Source organism: Lycium barbarum, chromosome 2 (assembly GCF_019175385.1).
Source record: "Lycium barbarum isolate Lr01 chromosome 2, ASM1917538v2, whole genome shotgun sequence".
In the NCBI taxonomy this organism is placed as follows: Eukaryota; Viridiplantae; Streptophyta; class Magnoliopsida; order Solanales; family Solanaceae; genus Lycium; species Lycium barbarum.
In genome coordinates this window covers 149146398-149170641 of record NC_083338.1, presented here as the reverse complement: position 1 = coordinate 149170641, position 24244 = coordinate 149146398, and the positions used below count along the sequence as shown (strand labels likewise).

The 24244-nt window shown below is 34.8% G+C and overlaps 2 protein-coding genes and 1 long non-coding RNA gene across 6 annotated transcripts; all 3 read left to right on the top strand.

The window, feature by feature from the left end:
- Window positions 1–3383: 3383 nt before the first annotated feature.
- LOC132623646 (uncharacterized) lies at window positions 3384–5504 on the top strand. Its single transcript, XR_009576314.1, has 3 exons — window positions 3384–3519; window positions 3947–4087; window positions 4178–5504. It is a non-coding gene; the product is annotated as an uncharacterized LOC132623646 (long non-coding RNA).
- A 5446-nt stretch (window positions 5505–10950) lies between these two features.
- LOC132628035 (CBS domain-containing protein CBSX3, mitochondrial) lies at window positions 10951–13460 on the top strand. Of its 4 annotated transcripts, none has more exons than XM_060343720.1 (8): window positions 10951–11089; window positions 11183–11229; window positions 11376–11740; window positions 12060–12375; window positions 12457–12538; window positions 12737–12810; window positions 12890–12950; window positions 13030–13460. In XM_060343720.1, the coding sequence occupies exons 4-8, from the start codon at window positions 12067–12069 to the stop codon at window positions 13170–13172; spliced, it is 669 nt and encodes a 222-aa protein (XP_060199703.1). In that variant the 5' UTR covers window positions 10951–11089; window positions 11183–11229; window positions 11376–11740; window positions 12060–12066; the 3' UTR covers window positions 13173–13460. The 4 variants fall into 4 exon arrangements, with proteins under 4 accessions (XP_060199703.1, XP_060199704.1, XP_060199706.1 ...); XM_060343721.1 differs by having other exon boundaries at window positions 11328–11740; XM_060343723.1 differs by lacking the exon at window positions 11376–11740.
- A 4604-nt stretch (window positions 13461–18064) lies between these two features.
- LOC132623633 (protein RADIALIS-like 3) lies at window positions 18065–20425 on the top strand. The gene is made up of 2 exons (XM_060338419.1): window positions 18065–18489; window positions 19469–20425. Exons 1-2 carry the CDS (start codon window positions 18248–18250, stop codon window positions 19494–19496), a joined length of 270 nt encoding a protein of 89 aa, XP_060194402.1. The 5' UTR covers window positions 18065–18247; the 3' UTR covers window positions 19497–20425.
- Window positions 20426–24244: the final 3819 nt, after the last annotated feature.

Sequence of the window (24244 nt, the reverse complement as noted above, 5' to 3'; positions counted from 1 at the left end):
CAAGAGTGAAGTTTATAGATTACGAAGGTTGCATTAGCACATGAGGAAACAGCATACCTTGTCTTTTTCAATTTACCATTATTCATGTATTTCAATTAGACTTTTAATGATTGAGTGATTTCACTTTATTTACTCAATGTTGGACCCATATGTTATCTCATAATAATTATAGATGTAACTAGTAGTTGATTTTGTATGAATTTTTGTGATGTCTTTTATTAACAGATTTAAATACTCAGCATTAAATATATACAATTTGTTATGAAATAATTTTATCCTGGAAGATTTATACATTTTAAGACAACCACGTTTGGTCACAAAAGTATCTATTTACGGAAAGTAATTCATTAGTCTCAAATTGATTAAATTCAGTAAAAGAAGTAATTTATCCCAAAATGGCTTCATATTAATAAAATAATTATATTTTTAACTACAAATTAACTTAATATTTGATGACAATTGAAATTTTCACTAATTAAGATAACGTATAGTGGCGAACTAGTCTTGTCAAAAAAAAAAAATTCCTACGAAATTGTTGCCTTTCCTAGACAAACCAATCTGTAACTATTTTAATTATTTAGAGACAAAAATTTGCTTTCGTACATAAAACATATACCTTTTAGTGGCGTAATCACATTCTTTTAACTACAAATTATGCACAGCTTTAAAGACTATCTGTATCGTCACTATTAAAATTATATTTAGTGACAAATTAGATTTGTTAGTAATAATCACCTTTTTAGCGACGTTACAATATTTTTAGCTACAATTTTTACGCTATTCATGACAAATAGGTTCGTTATAAATACTACACATTTGGGGACGAAATTTTAGTTTGTAGTTAATATAACTTTATTCAACGACGAAATACTAAGTTGTCTTTGTATACTTTTAGCGACCCACTTTTAGGGACGAAAGGTTGACAAATATTTTTTTGTCATGAAAGATTTTTTGTGACGAAATATGACTTTTAAGTGACAAAATAATTCATCACAAATAATGAAATTTGTTTTAGTGTAAGCAGATGCGTCATCCTGTAAATCCGTACCTGCATCGTGAAATGCAGGCCCCCAGACAATAGAAAGGGGACATCAGCACATTGAATGTACTGATATGTAAAGCAACTGAATGAAATAAGCATGGCACATGAAATAACATGATAAGAGCTGAAGCTGAAACTGAAACCTGGTCATGAACATGGACATGAATACATATATATAACATGATTAAAAATATTTGAGGGAGAGTATTAGTATAACCGACATGTAACCACCACGTTAACATGTGGCGTCTGATCTCTGGCTGATCAGCTAAGCCGTCCGGTACCTTGTCGGGGTACAAGACGTGAACATGGCATGAATGGATCCAAATCCCTCAATGGGGAAAAATATGAAGGTATCGTCCTAAACATGGGCGAAGCGGTCCTTACCCTACGCTGGCAAACGTAGTTTCAGGTATAAAACCTTCTGAGTAATCTGTGCAACTCCCAAAACATGAACATGGATATAGTTGGCTGAGAAGCCCATGAATTTCATAAAAACATGACTTGTATTATAACATGGATATCTTGTATCATAACATGGATAAATATTATATAATTTATTTGCATGAAAACGTGTATACATGTAGGATATTCATGTAAACACAAATGTTGACGTGGCATTGACTTGGCACTGATGTGGCCCTTCAAAATTTATGTGACACGTCAGCATTTGTGTTTACATGCTCAATTTCATACAAGTTGAGGTGCCTACTTGTGCACACCCAAAGTTGGAGGGCATACTTGCCAGCTGAGGCCAAGTTTAAGGGCCTGTTTATGTATTATGCCTATTTAATAACTTGCACGTAAGAACCCATGGAATGCAATATATGGGTTTTCATGGATTACGGACAGATTCCCAATAACCAAAATGGAAGATTAGGAATACAACAACGAATATATATTTCAAACATGGTAAATCATGGTACATGAATTTAGGGTTATCATGGACTTGGCTAAAAACCCTAGTTTAGTGAACTCTTGCATAATCATGGAAGAACGTGGCGTGAGGAAGAACAAAGATATTCCCACACGTAGATAGAAACCCTACATACCTGGTAATGCTCCAATCTTGTAGTAAAGGTCTGGACTTGAAGAGGAACTCCTAAAGCCTTAGTCTTGAATCCCTTTAATTGGGTTTTTTTGAAAACCCTAGGTTAAGAATGTTGAATTTCTACTTAATAATCATGAACGTATGTTGGAATTGACTTGGAATGCATTGGAATAGACTTACCTTAAAGTATCTTGAAGGTTGGGAGAGAAGAGCTTCGTCCTTAGGGCTTGAGAGACTTCTTTAGGGTTCTTTTCCTCAGAAAAATTAGTTTAAAACGAAGTGGAATGAATATAACAAAGTTAGGCTTTTAAAACGCCGTGTTCAGTGCGCAGCCGCACAACTGGAGGCCTACTTCGCGCAGATGATCGCGCAGTGAAGGCAGTAACACTAGCTCTGGTGCACGATCGAGCACCTGAAGGGCACTTCGTGCAGACTGCGCAGCGTCCAGTAAAACGGGCATAACTTCTAGCACAGAGCTCCGTTTGAGATCCATAATATATGGTTGGAAAAGTATTTCAAAGATCTACAACTTTTATGTTTGAGTTTCCTCAAATTCCTATCACAAATACTAGAAAACTGGTCATAAGTACAGACTGTCTCAGACTTAGACAGATTTAGAAGGCCTTAAGAACTTTACTTTTTGGTTTGACTTCAAAAAGACTGTTTATCACCCGAATGGATTCATATAACTAAAATATCATCTTTATACTAGTTTCATGCATTCACACCTAACTCGGATTTACTGAATGTTACAATTATACTCTAATTTTTTTGGATTTTTTCACAATTTCATTCTTTTCAATTTCAGTAACTTAATTTTTCATCATTAACGTTCTCTTAAAAAAATTCTTCAATCAAATCATATCTGAATTTCAACTTTAGTGAAAAAAAAAAAAAGTTAACCAATGGAAGAGAACAATTCTGCCCATCAGTCGTGATGCTTCAAACTAAAAGCTCAAGGTTTTCAATTCCACTGGCCGCCAAGGCAAAAAAGAAATCAATAGAGGAGAATAATTTGACGTCTGTGAAATATATACGAAGGTACACAACTTCATGTTTGGTTGGTGCTTGATTTCATGTATCATATTAAATTACTGCCTTTGTGTGTTCCAGAATATTTTTTTGGGTACTATTAAAGTGTCAAATCGGCTATATATCTAATATCTTCCTCCTTAAAATACACGAACTAACCACTTTCGTGGAAGTTTCTTAATCAAATTATAATGTGACAGAATCAACAAATATATGGCATACACTGCTTCCCAACTTCTTCAATAGTTACATTTTTGTGTCTCTTTTTGTTCTCCTTGGGTTATTACTATTATGTATCATTAAATTGTTCCAGGCCTTATGTACTACAATTTTATTGCTCGCAATTGTTCCTTTACCTGAATTGTTCTTCTTCCACATTATTCTCATTTGTAAGGTATGTTTGTTTCATATCGGCATTCTTTTCCTGATTTTTTCAGTTGTTTATGTGCATGTTTCATTTGGATTTTCTTGCTCATTTATCTCGATTATGTAAATTGAATAATTGTTAACCTTCTTTCATCTTTGTATTCTTTAAAAGTAACATTGTGTATATTTTTGTGCACAAAAGAATAGTACTTAAATAATCTATAGCTATGGATTGCGAACCAAAAATTTAAGTGTTTTTTGTGTTCCCCTGTGATTAAACAATTGGAATTCGGCAATGTCAATAGCTCAACTTTTTCGGACTACTTTCTGAGTATTATATTTGAGTTTAATTTTTTAGTTTAGAGTTTTTTTGGTGTAAAGCAAGAGAAATTTTAATCCTTTCTTGGGTATTCTTTAAGCTTTTCTTTTCTCGCCTTTTCCCTTTTGCTTCTTAGGTCTCGCTTATGGTATGAATCCTAACGAGGAAAAAAAGGCTAGATTTTTGCACAGGAAAAAAGGCTACAAGAGTCATGCTTCAATAAGGCTATGAGGGATTTTTGGAAAACTAGCCAGGACTAATACTCCAAACAAATAAGGTAGACTTTCTAATACTCCAAAATTATAATTTGGTTTGCTTTTTATTCTGAATAATATTTCTTATCTGATTGTGCTAGGTGTGACATAAGTTTTAAGGTGATTAGAGTTGGGAGTAAAAAGTTATATGTTATGTTGACAAGAATAACGTATCTCTCTCTTTCATTCATAATTGAGCAAAATAGAGAAGCTAATGACTCCAGGTATATTCATTTACTAAAGATAACTTCAAAAGTTTTCCGTGTGTAATTGTGATGGATACATTAGTTTTCAATTATACTCGATAGTTAGACTAAAATCAGTTGTAAAAATATAGTATGTTTGCATGAAATGTTAATTCATGCGTGATTCTGATGATTCAGTTTGGTGGATATATATTGTGATAGCTTAAAACTTAATTAATTATTTAATGTGTGTTTCTTCATTTCTTCATTCTTTACAATTTAGATAATCATGATTTATTAACGAAGAAGCGCACTAACAGAAACATAGAAAAAATATCTTAGATCGATAACATTCTGTGGAAATACCATTTTCAAATTACTATTATTTTCCTTCTTTAATTGGCCTCAACCTAATCAGAATTAATCTTTCTGCTTCTCAAGAACGGATTAACTCGCTCCAAGGTTCAAGCTGGCTAATGGACCACTAAATTGTGAATTTCCATAAAAAAAAAATTGGATTGAAAAGTATGCCGACTATGAGAGTATAAATTATACTGGTTCTATTTCAAATTTCAACAGATATTTGTTTCCCGAGTTTAGTAACTACTGAAAACATATAAATTTAGGGACAAAGCGGTGCACCCTTCTTGTGAATAGTATGAATGTGTTTTGAATGACGCAATGCTATTAAGATTTCTGATCATGCGAACATGGCATCTTTCTCTTCTCTTGGAACTTTGAGTTGGATATTGTTAGTTCCACAGGAAATTATAGCACGAGGAGATGGAAGTATCTGCTATCATGAAACTTTACTTTACTGTCTTGTAGCTCATGATATAATGGGAAGTTCAATTCCGGCCACAACAATGCCAAAATTATGTCCAATCAATATATATATATATATGACCGGCCATGCAGTGGATGCTGCTCCTCTTCCTATGGATAGTTACCGTGGTGAGAAGGCGGGAAATTGTGATTGTTATTGAATTTTGAACCAACAAGACAGCGAAACTAAAATGGCTCAGAGAAGGAAATGGTGATTGAAACAAAAATCCTCAAAGCTTTCATTAGTAGAGAAAATACTATATATGTGTTGAATAGTTATGTTTTTCATAGTCATTTACAAGTGTTTTCATAAATTTGAATAGTATAATATGTATGTTACATTACGTTTCACATAATATTTCTCTTTATATGATAAAAGAGTGTATCTACAAAACTTCTATTTTGAAAGGTTGAACGATGTTATTTGCTTGATATATACTCGTATTTTGTTGTCAGTTGTTGAAGACAAATGCCCTGCATTACCTTTCTGCTGATAGTAAGATGGAGGATTGTTTTATTTAGATGAAGCTAGAGGTCTTGAATTTGAAGTTTTGGGTTTCACTTACAATTTTTTAAAGATCATATTTTAACTTATAGACTATTATGGAATTCTTGTATCAATTATCCCAAAATAAATATTGTAATTACGGAATCTTTCGTCGATTTTTCTCTGTACTAAGACTTCATTTATTTGCACTTAATGCGGGTTTTAATCTTAATCATCCAAATCTCAGTCATTATGTCCATTCATTTCTTGATCTAAAACTTAATGTCATAAGGAGAAACTAGAAACAATGAATTGTCAGTTTATTTTGTCAGTTGTGGAAGGTCCATTTATCAGTTATATTAGTTCATGAAAGATATAATTTTTTAAAGAATAGTTAATAAAAACATTTTAATTTTCTCTTACGACCGCGCAAAGCGCGGGCTAGTTTTGCTAGTATAAAATAAATCAGAGGTCCAACACCATGAAAGTACAATAATAACTTTTTTTTTAAGCGGATTTCCCTTCAAACGCGCTGGTCTTTAATTTTTGCCTCTCAAATTGCTGGTCTTTAATTTTGCCGCCTAAAAAAGTGGTCGAAAATACCCCGAGGTTCTGGATTTGAACCCCAGTTCAGTAAAAAAAAAAAAAATCGCAAGGCAAGGTTTCACGAAAGTTAGGTCTTATAAGGCCTAACTTAGTTATGTTGTAGTTCCAAGTTAGGTCTTATAAGACATAACTTTGTAGTTCTAAGTTATGCCTAAGACAAATGTTATGCCGGACAAGGGATAAAGTTATGCCTTAAGAATATATATTTTTTGCTCTGCTGGAATTCTACAGAAGACTTAACTTTTGCCCAAATAAGCCTAATTTGCTACGAAATTCTATCTAGCGAATTTATTTTTTATACTCTGTTGGAGTTCGAACCCAAAATCTCAGGGGTATTTTCGGCCACTTGAAGTACCGAAGGACAAAAATTAATGACCAGCTATTTGAGGGACCAACATTAAAGACCACTCCGAGTGAGGGCATTTTGTGCGAATGACCCCATTAATAAAAGCTGAAACTTGAGAATGGTAAATTTGGCATTTCTTGGTATAATTTATTATGAAGTAATCTTAGGCTTTGTATTTCATGAAGGCGCTAAAATTATTATTGTGCGCTGTTTGCGTCTAATAATTAGGTATTTGAATCCCTCTGCATTTGGAGCAAATTGGAGGCTTTTTCTTCTCACTTTTTGTTTGGTTGTTGTGAGAATTGTGGAAGAAATTTGCAATCAAAATGCTGAATCTTTTTGTTTAGAGATATTTAAACATTCTCCCTATCTAAAATTCGTAGCACATTTTCTCATAAACGTTTGATTTAAAAGGCAAAACCCGGTGTGTTTTAGTAATAAATGTTCCTTCAATCATATATTACTTTGAAAAACATAAAGATTCTTGAAAAGGTGTAATAATTAAATTACTAATATTATAATACATATTCAACATCCAATAAAAAAATAAAATAATACTTAAGTGTACAAAGTAAAAATCGAAAAAATGCTTAAGCAAGTGCAGTGTGATTCGAACTTTAAACATTCTCCCTATCTAAAATTCGTAGCACATTTTCTCATAAACGTTTGATTTAAAAGGCAAAACCCGGTGTGTTTTAGTAATAAATGTCCCTTCAATCATATATTACTTTGAAAAACGTAAAGATTCTTGAAAAGGTGTAATAATTAAATTACTAATATTATAATACATATTCAACATCCAATAAAAAAATAAAATAATACTTAAGTGTACAAAGTAAAAATCGAAAAAATGCTTAAGCAAGTGCAGTGTGATTCGAACCAGTGAGACATTGACGAACTTTTGAACCCCCTCAACCATCAAACCAGGCCTCTTAATTGTATCAAGGGGGTTCATTATAAGATATATAAACGTAAAACTCAAATTTAGCCCTACATATATAATGTAATTTTCCGGTGAAGGTTGTTTGGATGAAACCCCTCGCCACCATCTAGCTCCGCCCCCGGTGAGGAGTGTGACAAGCTTCTTTGTTGAGAACTAAGCTTAATGTATAATGGTGCTAAAATTGGAGGCAACTCTTTTGCTTATTCAATAGTCTGAGATGTAGACTTTGATGTTCCTTTTGTTAGTTCAACATAACTTGTTTAATGTGTTCTTCTTTATGAATCTGATTCCATGATTATTAGACAGCAAACGAGTTGTCGAGGGAAGGCAATGGCACTGAAATCATTTATTCATGAGCTTAAAGGAGTAGGAGATGGTCTTGATAACAAATTGAAAAAGCAAGCTGAGGGGAAGTGTGTACTAAGCCGTGCCAGGTCATATGTCACGCCTGAGCAATTAACACCCTTTACATGTACAATGGTTCAACAGAGCCCCTGGGCAAATTTTCCACCTGAGCTGCTACTTGACGTAATCCAACAAATAGAGGCCTATCCCATAGTGTCCCTATGACAGAACAAGAAAAAGTAATCCTACAATTTGGGAAGATAGGGAAAGACGTTTTCACCATGGATTACCACTACCCCTATAGGCATTTCAAGCATTTGCAATCTGCTTAAGTAGCCTTGACGCCAAACCTGCTTGCAAGTAGCCTCACTTATTGGTTTTGGCTAACATGCCATTTTGTGCTTTTGTCTTCCAAGTTAATTGTACATGCATCTTTTTTAGTCCTCTCCAAAGGGAGGGTCAATATGCAGGTTGTAGGATGTTCTCTGTAGGAATTTGGGTGATATGCTTTCAAGTTGCATGCAGTGTTTTGCCTGCAAAAGTGGCAATTGTGTTGTATTCTTAGCATGTTGAACTTCTTCTAACATTGTGTCCGTTTGCAAGATTTAGCATTGCCTTTGACTTACAGAGTCCTTTCTTTCTCTCTTCTCCATTCTTAATTATTTCTTTGTAGTTTCTTCTCCTATATTTCTCTCTACATGAGACTTTGGCCTATATTTGCGCATAAAAACAGGCGGCAGAGAACAACATCTTATGACTTTCATGCTTTATATATCATTTGAATATGCACATAAGGATTTTTTAAGCAGATATATTTGAATATGTACATAGGGATTTCTCAACTTTTATCAATTACATGCATTACGGCAGTAGTATTCAAAGAATATCTATCTCGTTCTCTCTCTTCTCCATACCACCAACATGGTGACCATGTTGCCAAGGTTCTTCAGGGTTATCTGAATCAGAATCATTTGGTTCAAAGAAAAGGCCTTCGAGACATCTTCTTCTGATTGTTGGCTCGTATGTATGTTTCTGGGCAGGGGTAACATTAAATTCAGCCTTGTGTGCTTCAAACACTCCAGTTCCCTCACTGGATTTTATAGGTTCTGAAGGCATACGGGGGAACAACATATGTATACCTGGATTTTTTCCCTCAACGGAACTGTCAAATGTAATTGAGTTGTTGAGGCCCTGCACATTGCAGTTTAAGTATGCCTCTATTTCTTGATCTTTTAGGGTCCTTGCATCGTTTGGTTGTCTTCGCTCCGAATTCCCCTCTGCATCCGTGGTTGCATCGGCACTTTCATCTGCGTTCAGTTTGTAGCCTCTGTTAATGCGAATCACTCTTCCTTTTCTGGATGAGTGAGAACCAAGTTGCATAGATGCTCCTCTATTATCACCTGCAAGGGTGATCACACTCACCGGTGTTTCTCCCAAATTTTGCTTTCCATCTCCAACTGCCATCCTATGAATAAATTTTGAGATGTTATCTTTTACCTCTTTGTTAAGGGTTATCTCCTGTTCAGCGGAAACTGCAGTTTCCTTACTTCCACTGGCAGCTATTTTGTTCTTTAGCTGAGATGAAATTTTGCTTGTCTGTTTCCCATTAGAGACACGGTTCACCTGAATTTGGTCGTCATCATAATTGGCTTGCTTCTCTGTATATGCTTGCTTTGATTGAAACACAATGTTTGGCTGCTCTTTGGATGTCAGAGAACCACCAACCTTTTCTCCTACACCATAGATTTTATCCCTGGTCTCTTGCACAACTTTCTTCACTTCTTTAGTTTCGGGGGTGTCTGTCTCCAACAGTCTGTCCGTCTTAGGTTCACCAATGATTCTTGAAGTATCTGATGTCTTGGATGGTCCTTCTGTAATACCTCTAGTGGATCTCACCTCTGAGAGTTCTGAGGGTTGTATTACCTTTTCAGGTGACTTATCTTTTGCTTCAGGGAATGTGTTGGATATGGCCTCTTTCTTGGGAAGCTCCATTTGTTCTGATTGAGGCCCAGCTGTTGCGGGCATTGGTTCTTTTTCAGTAGATTTGAAAGAAGTCTCTGAGCTCTCTTGTGATTGTTTCGGTCGAGATATTGGCTGAGCAATTGTCTGATCCTTTGGTTGACCTTGGGAGGTTATACCAAGTGGAAGATTTGAAGAAGTCTGGCTCGCAGGGCGAGCTGCCTTTGGTGTAAGTTGGTCAGTTGGAAGGACCTGAGGACCCTTGCGTGATGGAGAGGATTTTGGACTCGTTTCCTGTGATTGAGAAGCTGGATGAGGCGGGGATCGAGATGGAGACTGAGACGCATTGGACTTAGTTTCCACATCAGATGGTGAGCCTGGTTGAGAAGTGATGCCTTGCTGTTCTTGAGATGGTATCAAGGGTTGAGACTCAGTTTTGGTGGAAGCAATTTCTGAAGGATTATTAGATTGTGGGCTCTGAGCTATTGTGGATGTAGGGGTGGTGGTGATAGTAGTGGTGGGGGTTTGAGTTTCAGATTTCGGGCTAGCTGGAGCATTTGTGGGTTTAGAGTCTGTGGTAGAGGATGGCATCAAAGGTTGAGACTCAGTTTTGGTGGGAGCAATTTCTGAAGGATTATTAGATTGTGGGCTCTGAGCTATTGTGGATGTAGGGGTGGTGGTGATAGTAGTGGTGGGGGTTTGAGTTTCAGATTTCGGGCTAGCTGGAGCATTTGTGGGTTTAGAGTCTGTGGTAGAGGATTGGACAGGCGCTTTGGTTTCAGATGAAGATTGAGGAGGAACTTGCTTAGTTTCAAGTGAAGGGCTTGTGTTTGTTGCGGTAGACTGGATAGGTGTTTTACTTTCAGTTGAAGGTTGAGGAGGAACTGAGGTACTTTCAGGTAAAGGGCTTGTATTTGTAATGGACTGGATAGGAGCTTTGCTTTCAGCTGAAGGTTGAGGGGGTGAAGAAGGCTTTCTGGATTTTGTGCTTGCGGTGGTACTTGGTGGCTGCTTGCCAGTTGAGTTTTCAGTTGTAGGACTGGAGGACGGGCTAGATTTGGGTGTAGTGCTGCTGGAGAGCTGTGAAGCAGTTCGTGTTCTCGTCACTTGACGAGTTGTTGTGCGCTTAGGACCAGTTTTGGTATTAGGCTGAGTGGATGGTTTGCTTGCAGGTTCAGGTTCAGATGCAGGTTGTGACCAAGGAAGGCGAAAGCGGAATGTTGATCTTCTTTCCATTTTACAAGAACAAAACTTATGAAGCAAATGGAAATTTGTTGTTCAATTGTCTGATGATGATATGCAACCAGCAACAAGCATCACATTATAAAGGTTTGCTTTTGATACCTTGGAACATTTCACACTTTAGAATGTCTATACTTGCCTTCTCACCTTCACCTTTTGCTTCTTTTCCTCTCTCTGCAGGCAACCTTTCTCTCTATATAATGTTGTTTATTTGCCTTATGATTGAGGTTAGCATCTCAGTTTGTTTATTATCTTTGTGCATCAGCATAATCCACTTAAAAGTGGTTTGGGCCCATTGTTCAACTTTACAATGTGAATCTTTCAGAACATTTTTCATGAATATTATTTCCTCGATGTGACTTGAATCTCACAGCAACACCACAAGAAGACAATGAACTTCAACTCTTGACACAAAAGACAGCCAATGTGAAGAGAAATTGTTTATTTCCTTGTCAAAGAATATCTCAACTGGAGGCAAAGGAAAAGGGGAAAAGTGGAAACTAAGCTAAAATGTGAAAGTAGCTATCAAAAAGCTATGTTCCTATTAAATACTTGATGGCCTCTACAAGAAGCAAAGCATTAGAAGCATAATTCACGTTAACAGACATGATCTTTCCTGATTTAGTAGCTCAAGAAAAGAACAAAAAAAGGGAATTCATATAAGTAACGGAAGGACAGTACTTGTCCTTGTGCCTGAGACAAAATTGCCCAGTTGAAGATATTTTTTCCTCCTCTTAGGTAAGTTCTTCAATTTCTCTACTACTTCATGAGCACTGAGAACTACTTTGACACTTCATATTCTACAGAACAGATCTTAATGTCCAGACATTCATTGTGATGACACAAAATGGCAAGCATAAAAGCATTTATTTTATTCTTTAAAAAGACGGCTATAGAACATCGATCATGGCAAATATTTGCAGTTGCATGTTCATTTACCACATAAGTGCACTCTGATGCATTTACTGGTTATCACTAACATCTCAACAGTTACAAGATACAGAAAAATGATTTATAAGTGTTTGATATTATGATAGTTTTTGTACCATAATTACAGGAACACAATGCAAGGTCTTATGCGCATGCTCAGATCATGCCATGAAAAGGTCAAGGTTACAATTTTACAGCACCCACAATTCAAAAGCATGAGTGAGATGAACAAATCATTTGCAAGATTTGGACGTGTCATCTCCTTCCCCACGGTGCAGAGAAAGGAAGATAATGACATAATGGTACCGGAGTCTTCCACGATGCAGCAAAAAGGGTTAGAAAATACAACAGTTGCTGATGTGTTAATGATAAAGGATGAAGAAAAAGGTAGCTCATGGCTTTGTTGTCGGACAAATGACACAGCATATGATGCTGTTAAACAAGTAAGTAGATGTTAATATGTCCATTTTGTGATAAGACATACAAATAGCAATGTTAATATGACGATGGTGACAAATTTGTAGATGACAGCAAACAACATCGGATCTTTGGTGGTTCTAAAGCCTGGAGAGAAAAAACTGATAGCTGGAATTATAACTGAAAGAGGTAATTCAAGCTACGTATAAATATTGAACTTATCCATCGACACACCAAACAACTTCTTAACAAAAGCTTTCTATTACACAATTTGTGTAGCAGTAAACATTTTTGCTCGATTAGGTAAATGTTGGAACTTATTCATATCATCTATGCACCAAACAGTTTCTTAACCAAAAGTTGTGTGAATTTTATGGAAGAGAACAGACTATCTGCGCAAGGTAATTGTACAGGATAGATCAACTAAATACACGAGAGTGGGAGATATTATGACCGAGCAGGTACCGTGGATATTGTCTTCTTAGCTTATTTGTCCATATCATTTATGTTTTCTGCTAAATATTACTACCTTTGCAACAGAGCAAGCTGATAACAGTTACATCTGATACAAATATTCTTCAAGCAATGCAGCTCATGAGTCGTAAGTATTACTCCTAGTTTAAACTCATGAATTTGCTCATGATTCGCAGGAAATTAAAATTAATGTTTTATAATTACAGATCATCACATACGACATGTTCCAGTGATCGATGGGAAGGTGCTAGGCATGATATCTGTTGTAGATATTGTCAAAGCAGTGGTGGATCAACAAACTGGAGAAGTGAAGCAACTGAATCAATTCATCCGGGGAGATTACTACTGAAAACATACTTAGCAAGCTACTAACATCAAAACTTTGTTTGTTGATACATGAAAGATAATATCAAAGCAACACTATAGGAACCTTTCTTTTGGGCATATTATCGGAACTCACAACATTTCAATGATTTTTTTTTATATCCACATGTATAAGGCCAGGCTATTAAAAAGGTGTTTGTAGAAAGCTTGTAGAGGGCTAAATCTAATGTCACTTATTAATATTATTAGTTTTGTTGAAATGATTGTGATTATATCGACGACGAGAATGTCATCAACATAATTTTCCTCCATAGATGTTCTTTGCAAAAATGGTGTTAATTATATTCTAGTGTATTTTCTAAATATTTGTCATGATAATGTCCTCATTAGATTCCACAAGTTGCCTTGCTTGTTAGTTGTGATTGAACAAGGCGATCAAAATCTACTATGTTGGAGAATATTGGCTAATGCTTTGTCTTTGTTCTTGCGACTTATGGATTTAAGTTCTATCATTAACCGTTAATGAAGTTACATAAACCTGAAAAACATGAATTTATGGCATCTCAAAGAAATTTTGATACTTACAGAAATGGTAATCCCAAGTGTTTAGAACCTTTTTCAATAAAATAGAAAAAATGAAAAATTGACTAATTTTTGCATCTTTAATAGAGTAGCTTTTCGAGGAAACATTTTTTTTCAACCTATACCGCAAGGAACTTCGGAGGTTTCACGTTTAACAATTTGAGGAGAAAAAGTACATTTTCTAATTTGGAACTTCCTTTTTACATAAATTCTTATTTAAACACTAGCACTACTCCAATTACCATGAAATAACTTAAGTTTGCCCTTAAAAGTTTTTCCTTAACGTGGTTGATTCGACAGATTCCCAAGAGAAAATCATAGATTTGTTTATGCCATTTGCGGGTAAAATTAACAAATAGTCACTTTTCAACCTTTTAACAGAAAAATAGTCATGTAGTTTCAAATTCCACATGTGAATCCTATTAAATATCATAAAATTTCACCTATGAAATTTGAAACTCCTTAACAATTGCTATATTCTTAAAACACAGCCAAAAAAATGGCCAATGAGCTCTATTTCATCGAAATTTGTTGTATTGTAAATTGTAACTATTGAAATAACCAAAAAGAGAAACAGAATCGAAAATACAACAGTAGAAAACAAATTTTTTGTTAGGGACAATACTAGTCCCTAGAGGAACGTGGCGTTATATTGAGTCTCCGTAAAACTAATACATTGACTGGTTGGCTGCACAAAGAGAGAAAAAATTTCACATGAGTAATGCAGTGTTTGGTTGACACAGTATTAAGCTTAATACTGAGAGAATCTATGTACTCCTATTATTTTAAGCGGGATAGAAGTAGAATCAAGCTATGGGCATTAATAATAAATATGATAAAAAGTATTTAGTGACAAAAATGTCCTCAAAAACATTACAGGCGGATGTAGAGTTTAACTACTTGGTTCCGAACTAGTAGGTTTAACTCGAATATTGACAATGTGTTAGAAAAATGACCAAATAAGTACAAATAATGTATGTTGACCTAGAAAATTAAAATTGTCAACTTGAACACAAAAAGTCCAAATTTTAAATCTGCCTGTATATAACATTCCAAATAGTATTATTCACGTCAAATAGTTGATACATTTATACTCCTCGTATAATTAACTAGTACATAAACCTACCTATGGGCGATAATAATGGTTTATGACCACCAACCTAAGCATATTGCAATATCAATACCACAAACCAAGAAAAGGACATCAAATAGAGCAAGAATTTCAATGATTTTGCTATGGAGGATCTCTTAGGAAGTACTCTTTTATTTATGACCACTGTATCCCAGAATCCAATAATATACCAGTAGAAACTATTAAACATTCCTCAAAAAGACATGTTGATTCTGCATATCTCAAATACCAGCCATTTGCTTATCGGTCCTTAAAAATGCAAAAGAATAAGGTAAGAGTATTCCATTCTGATCAAAAGTATGCAAGTGCTCAGCATATTAGTGTTATAAACACTCCTTCGAAAGACAATGTTCTAATTCTCAGCACGATTACACGCAAGCACCCACATTTGACTCAGAAAAGAAGAAACATATCCAGAATATAAAGGAACCACTAATCTTGCATTAAGCTAAGGTCTCTTATCTTTTACTTCTAAATATCAGATAAGAAGATACTTATAATGCTTCTATCTTTTTATCATCTGGAACATTTCATCACCCACACAAAAAGGAGATAAAAAGAAGGAAAACCACCTGCTTATCTATTTGTGGTAAAATTTCGATGTTGATTCAACCACAATAGATCTTTTCAACAACATATACTTGTCTAAATTCTCTTTAATTTGTGGCATATCCAAAGTTTCCATCCTTAGTGTTCTCCTCAAGCTTTTACTAGCATATATGACTGAACAATTGTTAATACTGTAGGCTGGGGCGGATCCAATGAATAAGTTATCTCAACCCATAGGTTTTGGCTTAGGCTATATGTATGTGTTAGAAAAATTACTAAATATGTGCAAACAATAAATTCTGAACCCAGTAAAATCTGAACCCATAAAATTTAAATTCTAAAACCGCCTCTGTAGGTCCAATCTCAGCTCGTCTGATTTTTCAAGAAGTGATCACTGATATCATCTGGATGAGAGAGATGTGCCATATTTGTTTCATGTTGACTATTATTAACGTACTTATACCAGATAATTGAAACAAATTTCTACTTCATTGTAGGTTCAAACATTGATGAAAATGTGTAAGTAATTTTCCATACTAAGTAGGCCTTAGTTCATTATTCTAAATAAGAATAGAAGCACATCACCTCTCTATGGGCCCATTATCCCTGAGTTTCGAAGGCTGATGTTGGTCCGAGGGGTTAGCTCCAGAGGAATTCTGTCATAAAAAAAAAATTAAAAAAAAACACGTCACTTCTCTAAGTTTTGGGACTTGCATTTACCCTACCTATGGATTAGAAATAAGCTGAGAGCTCCCTTCTATGATTCCAGTTCCTCTACTGATATAAGTGTGTGTTGCACACATTTTTCCTTCATAAATGTTACTAATATGTAAAAAGAACCTATATTTGCTCTTCCTTCCCAAGGATAGATGCCTGTTTTATTAATTTGACAGCAATGCCTATGTTTAAATCAGGACAATATGAATTTTGTTTGAAGGGTTTGGTGATATTAAAATGAAAAAGTATGTCAAATTGCAATGTATGTAAGCAAGTAGTTCAAGTTTAGCAATATCTGGCTAACCCATACTAATAGAAATTAAACATATATGGACGTATGTCAAAGTCAATTCTTGTTTACATTGTTCACAAAATAGTTGATATGATTATCAATCATGGGGAAAGAAGACCTGTGACAGAGTTTCTAGTGGGAAAAGGTTGACAATTACTGTACCTTGGAATCTTGGTTGCACCGGGTAGAAGGTATTCTTGATAAAAGGGATTCTTAAAATATCAGATACTTTGTTGTATAAAGGCAAAGATTCCTACTGTCGTTTTTTTTCCCCCTAGAATATAAACTAGTATGAGATTTGACTAATAGTGTGTCCCTCCACTTCATCCATGTTGACAACCAGTATCTCAAATGAAAAGGTGTCAAAGCAAGTGGTCTAAAAGAGACAATTGCCCCTTTTGGTCAATTTGAGAGGCTTAATTACAACTCTTCACTCAAAAGTAGTTCATCTTAAACTGACAAACTTCTCAATATTAGCCAAACTGGAAAGGTCACTGTGGTAAAAATAAAAGTTTAGTTTCTCCTTTTAAGCAGAAGGCAAAAACTAACAGAGCAAGAAACAGAAGAAGCAACATAAAATGTTTGTCTTGCTTCTTTATAAGAGTACCTAGAATGCAGAAATTCATCTGGGAAGTGAATTACCGAGCTGCAACAGATCAAGATAGCTGACTGGTAATTGGTAAATGCTGAATAAACTATAGCTCGTCCATCTGGACAAATAGACGGTTGATTCTGGTTTTGAAAAGAGCTTTAGGGTCAAATTCTAGTCAATTTCATGCTAGTTTATTTCCTTAGTTCCTTATTAGTTACAGCAAATAACAACACCACAAAATAGTATAAGAGTACAAGAGACAATAAGTACATAAAACACATAAGTTAGCTAGTGGAGAGGAAAATCAATCAATCATGGTTAAGAAGGAACACGCACATGACACAAAAGGTCACCATTCAAGGTTTTACACCATGATAACCCTGAAGCCTGAAGGTACATACACCTTATCTTAAAAAACAAAAGGAACCTAATAGTTAAAACCATGATAAGCAGCAGTTACTTGTCTGTTCCAACTTGCAACTTGGAATCATAATTTGATACAGCTAAAGGAACCTAATATTTAAAAACCATCCAAATGAAAGATGATAAAACTTAAAGAATGATTGAAGTTGAGTTAATGAATAACATTAAGTACTTAGTTTTTTCACTTTGTTTATAATTCGTCATCATCAAAACATAAAGATCAATAATGCTCAGGTCAATGCACACATTGTCAAAAAATGACCAGCAGAACGATTGAAGGGTGACAAAAGGTTTTCCGATCGATGCGGAATTGAAGCAACACTTTGCAACCTCGAAGATGTCAAAATATCTTGATAATTGTTTTTCGGCCTAAGGTACTATAGCATTGGCGCGTCTATCTTAATCTTATGCCATAGAATTGGAATTAGGGGATCAAATCTCCAACAGCTGGGGTGAATTTCCTATCTGATCCACTTGCTGATGATATTACTTTTCAAAATAAAGCAATCAAAAATCTGGTCACAAATACTATTTTCTTATTCTCCCTCATCCTATTCCATTAGCATTACTTCAAGAATCATGTATTGTATTGTACCTACTCTAAAAGAAAACGAAAAAATATTCGCCAACTTGCTACAACCAAACATCTTTTGTCCAGCTTATAAGGAGCTAGCTAGCTTAGTATTATTATCTTGCCCATATCATTCACTTGAGCACTTGACCTTAAGTGAGGTAGCTCTGTACTTCTCCCCAGAGCTTCTTCTCCTTTTTCAAAACCTCTAGCCAAATTAAACGATCGAGTATTAATCTTTAATGGCCTCGTGGACTGCAAGGCAAAACAAGAAGTTCGAAGAGGCTTTGGCTTTATATGACAGGGACACTCCTGATCGCTGGCATAACATTGCCAGGTGTGTAGGTGGAAAATCAGCAGAGGAAGTGAGGAGGCAATATGAGCTGCTTGTGAAGGACATCAGGCAAATTGAAAATGGCCAAGTACCTTTACCCAATTACACAGCCGCTGAAAGCAATAGCAGAGGTTATGCCAATGAACATAGGTATCGTAAATCTCTACTCTCCACACAGTCAAACTACCCTTTTCATCTATATATAAGTCAATGGTACGTTCTGTATTCTTAACTTCTAGGACCAAATTACCTACTACTCCATAAGATTGATATCTGGTATATATAGGGAATATGTTGTCATTTTCCTATGGTATTGTTACCAACTATCCATTTTTAATAGCTTTGAGTCAAAGACTAGTAGGAAAAAGTTGACACCTATATTCTAAAGAATAAGTGCTTAAAGTTTCAACTTGCTGCAAGAGGATAATTTAGAAATATATGCATTTAAACTTCTGAATAATGAATCTAATTCTACTTGTTTTAGATCATGTGCATATGTCCTACATCTTGATCCCCTACCACCTCATTATACAAAATACAATTGTTTTTTTTGCGTTGATACGCATCATCACATGATGCAACAAATTTTTTATGAGCTCCTCACGTTCCTCGATAACCCTTCATAAATACCAAGTCATTTATCAACAAGATAATTTCAGCAGAATTTACATTTGACAGAAAAACCCTTCGGTATCAGCAAGTTCCGTGTCGGTGTTTTCATATTTCTTTTCAAAAGTCAATCTTGCCTCCCACATGGAAGATGATTCAGACACCTACACACAAAGGACTGCCCTACACATTCACATTTAGCTAAACCAAAGCCAATACTTCAGCAGTCAACCAGGCTCGAGAATGTCGAAAATTTAGCAACTATAGTATATACCATCATGACAAGGAGGTTATCTTGTGAATATGCTGCCTCCTTTTATTCGGTAAGTGGTTCTAAGAAGATAAGCAGATGGAGGGTTAAGAGTTACTTACTTCTGATCAAGTTGGCCATATACCTAAACTTTGCTGCATTTCAAAATTTTCTTAAATAAGTAATAGCGTTTGTTTCTCAAACAAATAAAATATGCTTATTTCCTCATACTTGATCATTTCTTTTGCATGTTTATATTTTATTGAGCAGGCGTCTGAAGAACCTGAATCTACAGTGAGAACAGACTTGCAGCCAGGCTAAATAACATCACAAAGTTCTCCATTAAATGCGAAAGCATATGTTGTCAATCAATGTATAAGTTTTAGGGTAGGCATGATTTCTGTTGAAGATGTTGTCAAAGCGGTGATGGATCAACAAACTGGAGAAGTGAAGCAACTGAATCAATTTATCCGCGGAGATTACTACTGAAAGAATATTTAGCAAAGCTACTTAACATCAAAACTTTGTTTGTAGATACATGAATGCTAATACTAAAACAATACTATCGTTTTCTCTGTGTATTTCTTGATATAGCTGCTAAACAATTTCTTCTGCCAACAAGAAATTAATTTGCAGATCATGACTTGATGAAATGTATTAGGACAGCATGGTGTCAAATTGTTAATAAGATCTTGTAGACATCGAAAATTTTAGTTGAATTAATCCATAGAAAATTTGGATTAAGTTCTAAGCTCATGTTGACCAAGTTAAATTTTGGTTAATAAAGTCGGATTAATTACTTAAGTCAAAATTACATGACTTGAACGAAATCCAAATTACATCTGGGTTAATCCATTAAGTTAGGCCTCTACAAGACGAGTCCAACCCACATCTTTCTAGCCCAAGGTACGCTAGAATTTCTTGGAGACCAAAATACCCCCAAGCTCTAGTTTACACCTACATAAAGGGGTCACATATCCCATTTTGAAGACATCTTAACATCTTGAAATTGACACACCGTCTTGACTAAAGGCAAAGGAGAGCAACGACATCCACTGTAGTCTTCTCCAGAGGTCTTCAACAAGAAGGAGAATTCGAGAGACTTCTTTCCTCAAGAACAATCCAAAGTGTTGCTCAAAGTTTTTTCCAAGATTCAACACATAAACAAGAAGTCCATCATTCATTCAAAAAAGACGCTACACTGGTCATCCAATGAAGGCGAACAACACAGAGATTAGAATCAAGGGATACATCCAGAGTTGTACTCACAAAATAATCAATAAAATAATTTTTTCTCATATTTATTTATGATTGCAGTTATTTATTATCTGCTAGCAAAATTTATCGCGAACAGATCTATAAACCTGTGAAAGTTGTGATTGGAGAGTTTAGAAACCTGAAGTATTTAATCCTTAATCATTATTTTTTTCCACAATAAGATCTAAGAATAAGTGTTCTAATACCAATTCTTTTTAAACTTGAAGCAAGTTAATCTCACAAGAAGCATTACATTAGACCATTTGGTTAGTATTGGACAAAAGATTAACGTACACCAGAAGTTCAACAGAAATGATAAATTAAAGTAATAGCATTTTGGGCCACAAACATAAAGCCCAAAACTGATTTGGAATTCCCTTTCAGGTTTCTCAAGTCTTTGGGCTCAAAATCTTAAGAAATAAGGTCCGTTTCTGAAATTTGAGTTGGGCCTTTATGAATGATGTTTTGTTCGCGAATACAGCTCACAGGATTTGGCCCACAGCTCACAGCTCCCAACATTTCTTTTCGTACATATATTCTCTAGCTTCTTCTCCTTGTATTTGCGTGTATTTTGACATATGTATTTGACTCATATTTGTATTTATATGTATTTGTCCTAAGTGTATTTAGCCATATGTATTTGGCTTGTGTGTCTTGTATCTGAATGTGTTTGTCTTCATGTACATTCAAATACAAGATAAGAAGCTCAAATACATATGAGATAAGTGTATTTGTCCTGAGTGTCTTGTATCTGAATGTATATGAAGCCAAACACATTCAGATACAAGACAAGAAGCTCAAATACATATGGGATACAAGACATATGAGTCAAATACATATGACGAAAATACACTTAAAATATAAGGAGAAGAAGCTAGGAAAAATATTTAAGAAAAGTAATGTTGTTGGCTGGGTTTGAACCTGAGCTGGCAAGGGGAGAGTCTCGCCCAAATACACGTGAATACAAAAAAATTATCGTCGTCAATTCTCACTGAAATTCATGCAGAACAACCTATTTAATATTGAAACCTATAGCACTTTTGCGAGGATATTTCTTAATCCTATTCTCCACATTTCCTTCCTTTTTAGTTGTCTACAGCTTATACAAATTATATATTTTTTATGCATATGTACATTGTAGTATGTCATTTCTTCGTGCTAAACAATCTATTTTAATGTTTTGAATTCAAAATTATATCCACTCTTTTCACAACTTCCTTTTGTCAAATAAATTAGTAGTGTAACTCCAAAAGCAGTTGAGTCTTTTCCTTAGAAACATTCATATATCATATATATATATAAAGCAGGTAAAGGGCCGCTAACGTGTCACTCTCTAGAGCCAAGAAACCTATTTATCTATTTCCTCCTTTTTTTTTTTTTTTTTCCCCCCCTTTTCCCCTTTGTTTAATACAAATTAAAGTGTTTACGGAAAAACCATAGCACACGCACCGTTTCGGGAAATAGAGGAAACGCATAGTTGATAATTCCGCTAAAAAAATTATAACACACCGTTTAATTTATTGCCAAATTCCCCAAGTTAGTAACTGAACCACCGTTCGGGAACAACAGTCATTAATCCATACCCGCTTCTCCAAACGTCATCTTTATTGCATTGTTCCAAATGTCCTCTCTGTAAATGTGGTCTTATTCTCCGACCAAGAGATAATTCCTATATGAGTCCCTGACTTCTCCAACACAACCCAGTTCATGAAAGGGTACCCATATTGATTCAAAATGGTCGAGCACTTGTAGAATCACAATGACAGAGGTAGAGTTCGTATCTGGGCTGGTTACATGAAACTGGTGAGATTTTACAATCATTTTTTTATATCTAAATTTATATATATATATATATATATATATATATATATATTTTATTATTATTATTTTATTTTTTATTTTTAAATGTGTTTAATTGAATTGAATGAGTAGAATAAGGGAAGGTTCATTGCTTTTATTTAATAAATTTAATACAAAGTAATCACAATAATTATGGTGAAGTGATGGAAAATATAATGCTATTAAATGGTGAGTGAATCTTTATTATAGGTGGAGGTATGAAACCTTTAATATTTTATTTTATTTAGTAAAATAGAGAAATGAAGGGGAAAATGTCAAAAAAAAAAAAGGATAAAAAAAGATAAATGCCAATAGAGGTTATAGAAATGTGTCACATAGTATTGTCTATGCTTAGTTTTATTATATATATTGATTTTTAATTACCCTCCAGGCTCCGGCCTTTATTGCATTTTTCACGTTCAGTAACTTTGTCCTAATTTAGCAAAATTGACCAGTCATGTTTCTAGCCCCACATCCGTGACACTTCCATCATTTGATTGAGGTAGGAGTCGTAAATGGGTGGGTTTAGTTGGATTTGATTTGGTTGAAAATGATTTGAATAAAAATGGGTTGGGTTTCAACCCGCCCATCTTTCATGTGGTTAAAATATGGGTCGGGGGATAAATGGATGGGTTGATTATGGATTAACCCATATTATACAAGTTTAATCTTTATAATGTTTTCCTTTTGTCAAATTAGATTAATTTTTCATATATTCATAATAGATATTATGAAATAGAAATTTTAGGGGTTGGGAAGAATTTTTTTTCCAATTTTTACAATTTTTTTATAAAAATAAAATATATGAAATTGAAATGTGGGGGTGGGGGGGGGGGGGGGGAGGGTAAGAATTGTTTTTTCATTTTTTATAAAAGTAAAATATATGAAATTGAAATATGGGGGGGGGGGGGTCGTGGAGAGGGTGGGGTGGGGGCAAGATTTTTTTTTCTTTTCATTTTTTATAATTTTTTTTATAAAAGTAAAATATTTGAAATTGAAATGGGGGAGGAGGGTATGGAGGGGGTGGGGGGGTGGGTAAGAATTGTTTTTTCACTTTCTATAATAAAAGATAAAATGTGGTTTTGGTGTGAGGGGTTTGGGGGTTGGGGGGGGGGGGGGGGGGAAGGTAAGAAAAAATTTCTCATTTTTTATAAGATTTTTATAAAAGTAAAATAAAGATAAAGTATATCAAATAAAAAAAAAGTTGGGGGGGGGGAGATATGGGGGGTGAGGGTGGGACAAGGCTGGGTAGGTGATGAGGTAAGGGTTGGGGTGGGAAGTAAGAAAGAAATTTCTCATTTCGAAATGAGTTTTTATTGGGTCTAGTGTGTTCTTATATGGATACTCATATTTGCCCATATTTTTATGGGTTAAAAAGAGACTTCAAACCTATATTTACCCACCTAAAATATGAGTGAAATGTGGGTTAAATGGGCTTATTTTCTAAATATGGACTCAAATTACCACCTCTAGATCCAGGTTACCGAAAGTGGTTAAGCTAAATATGGCTAGCAGTGTTTTTTCTTTTTTATGTTTTCCACATGTTGTTCGATATCCGTATTGAAACTCCGACTATTTCAGATTCATAGCATAAAGTCCATTTAAAGAGAAAACTTTCCGTAATAAGTTTTTCTCCACAGGGTTAACAGTGCTAATGGTCTTGAATAGCTGCTAATAATAGCGATTACTATTATATAAAAACGCTTTGACACTAACATTTAATATGTATATTATTAGTCAATACATGATAACTAATATGGAATATCACTTAGAGCACTTATTTCCCTATTCGCAAATTAGAAAAGTCATTTAAGAAATTTATTTTCTTAGAATAAAATTTTGACCGATCAAACGTAAAAAAAAAAAAAAAAATTAAAACACCAAACACACCCATAGTTGATTGATACAATAATTTGATAGATTGCATCGTTTTCCGTCGTTGCATAATAA

Coding starts and splice junctions, on each gene's coding strand:
- LOC132628035 (XM_060343723.1), top strand. CDS start 12,067: ATGCAAGGTCTTATGCGCATGCTCAGATCATGCCATGAAAAGGTCAAG. Junction 12,539..12,736: donor TGGAATTATAACTGAAAGAG/GTAATTCAAGCT, acceptor GGAAGAGAACAG/ACTATCTGCGCAAGGTAATT. Junction 12,951..13,029: donor AGCAATGCAGCTCATGAGTC/GTAAGTATTACT, acceptor TTATAATTACAG/ATCATCACATACGACATGTT.
- LOC132623633 (XM_060338419.1), top strand. CDS start 18,248: ATGGCCTCGTGGACTGCAAGGCAAAACAAGAAGTTCGAAGAGGCTTTG. Junction 18,490..19,468: donor GGTTATGCCAATGAACATAG/GTATCGTAAATC, acceptor TTTATTGAGCAG/GCGTCTGAAGAACCTGAATC.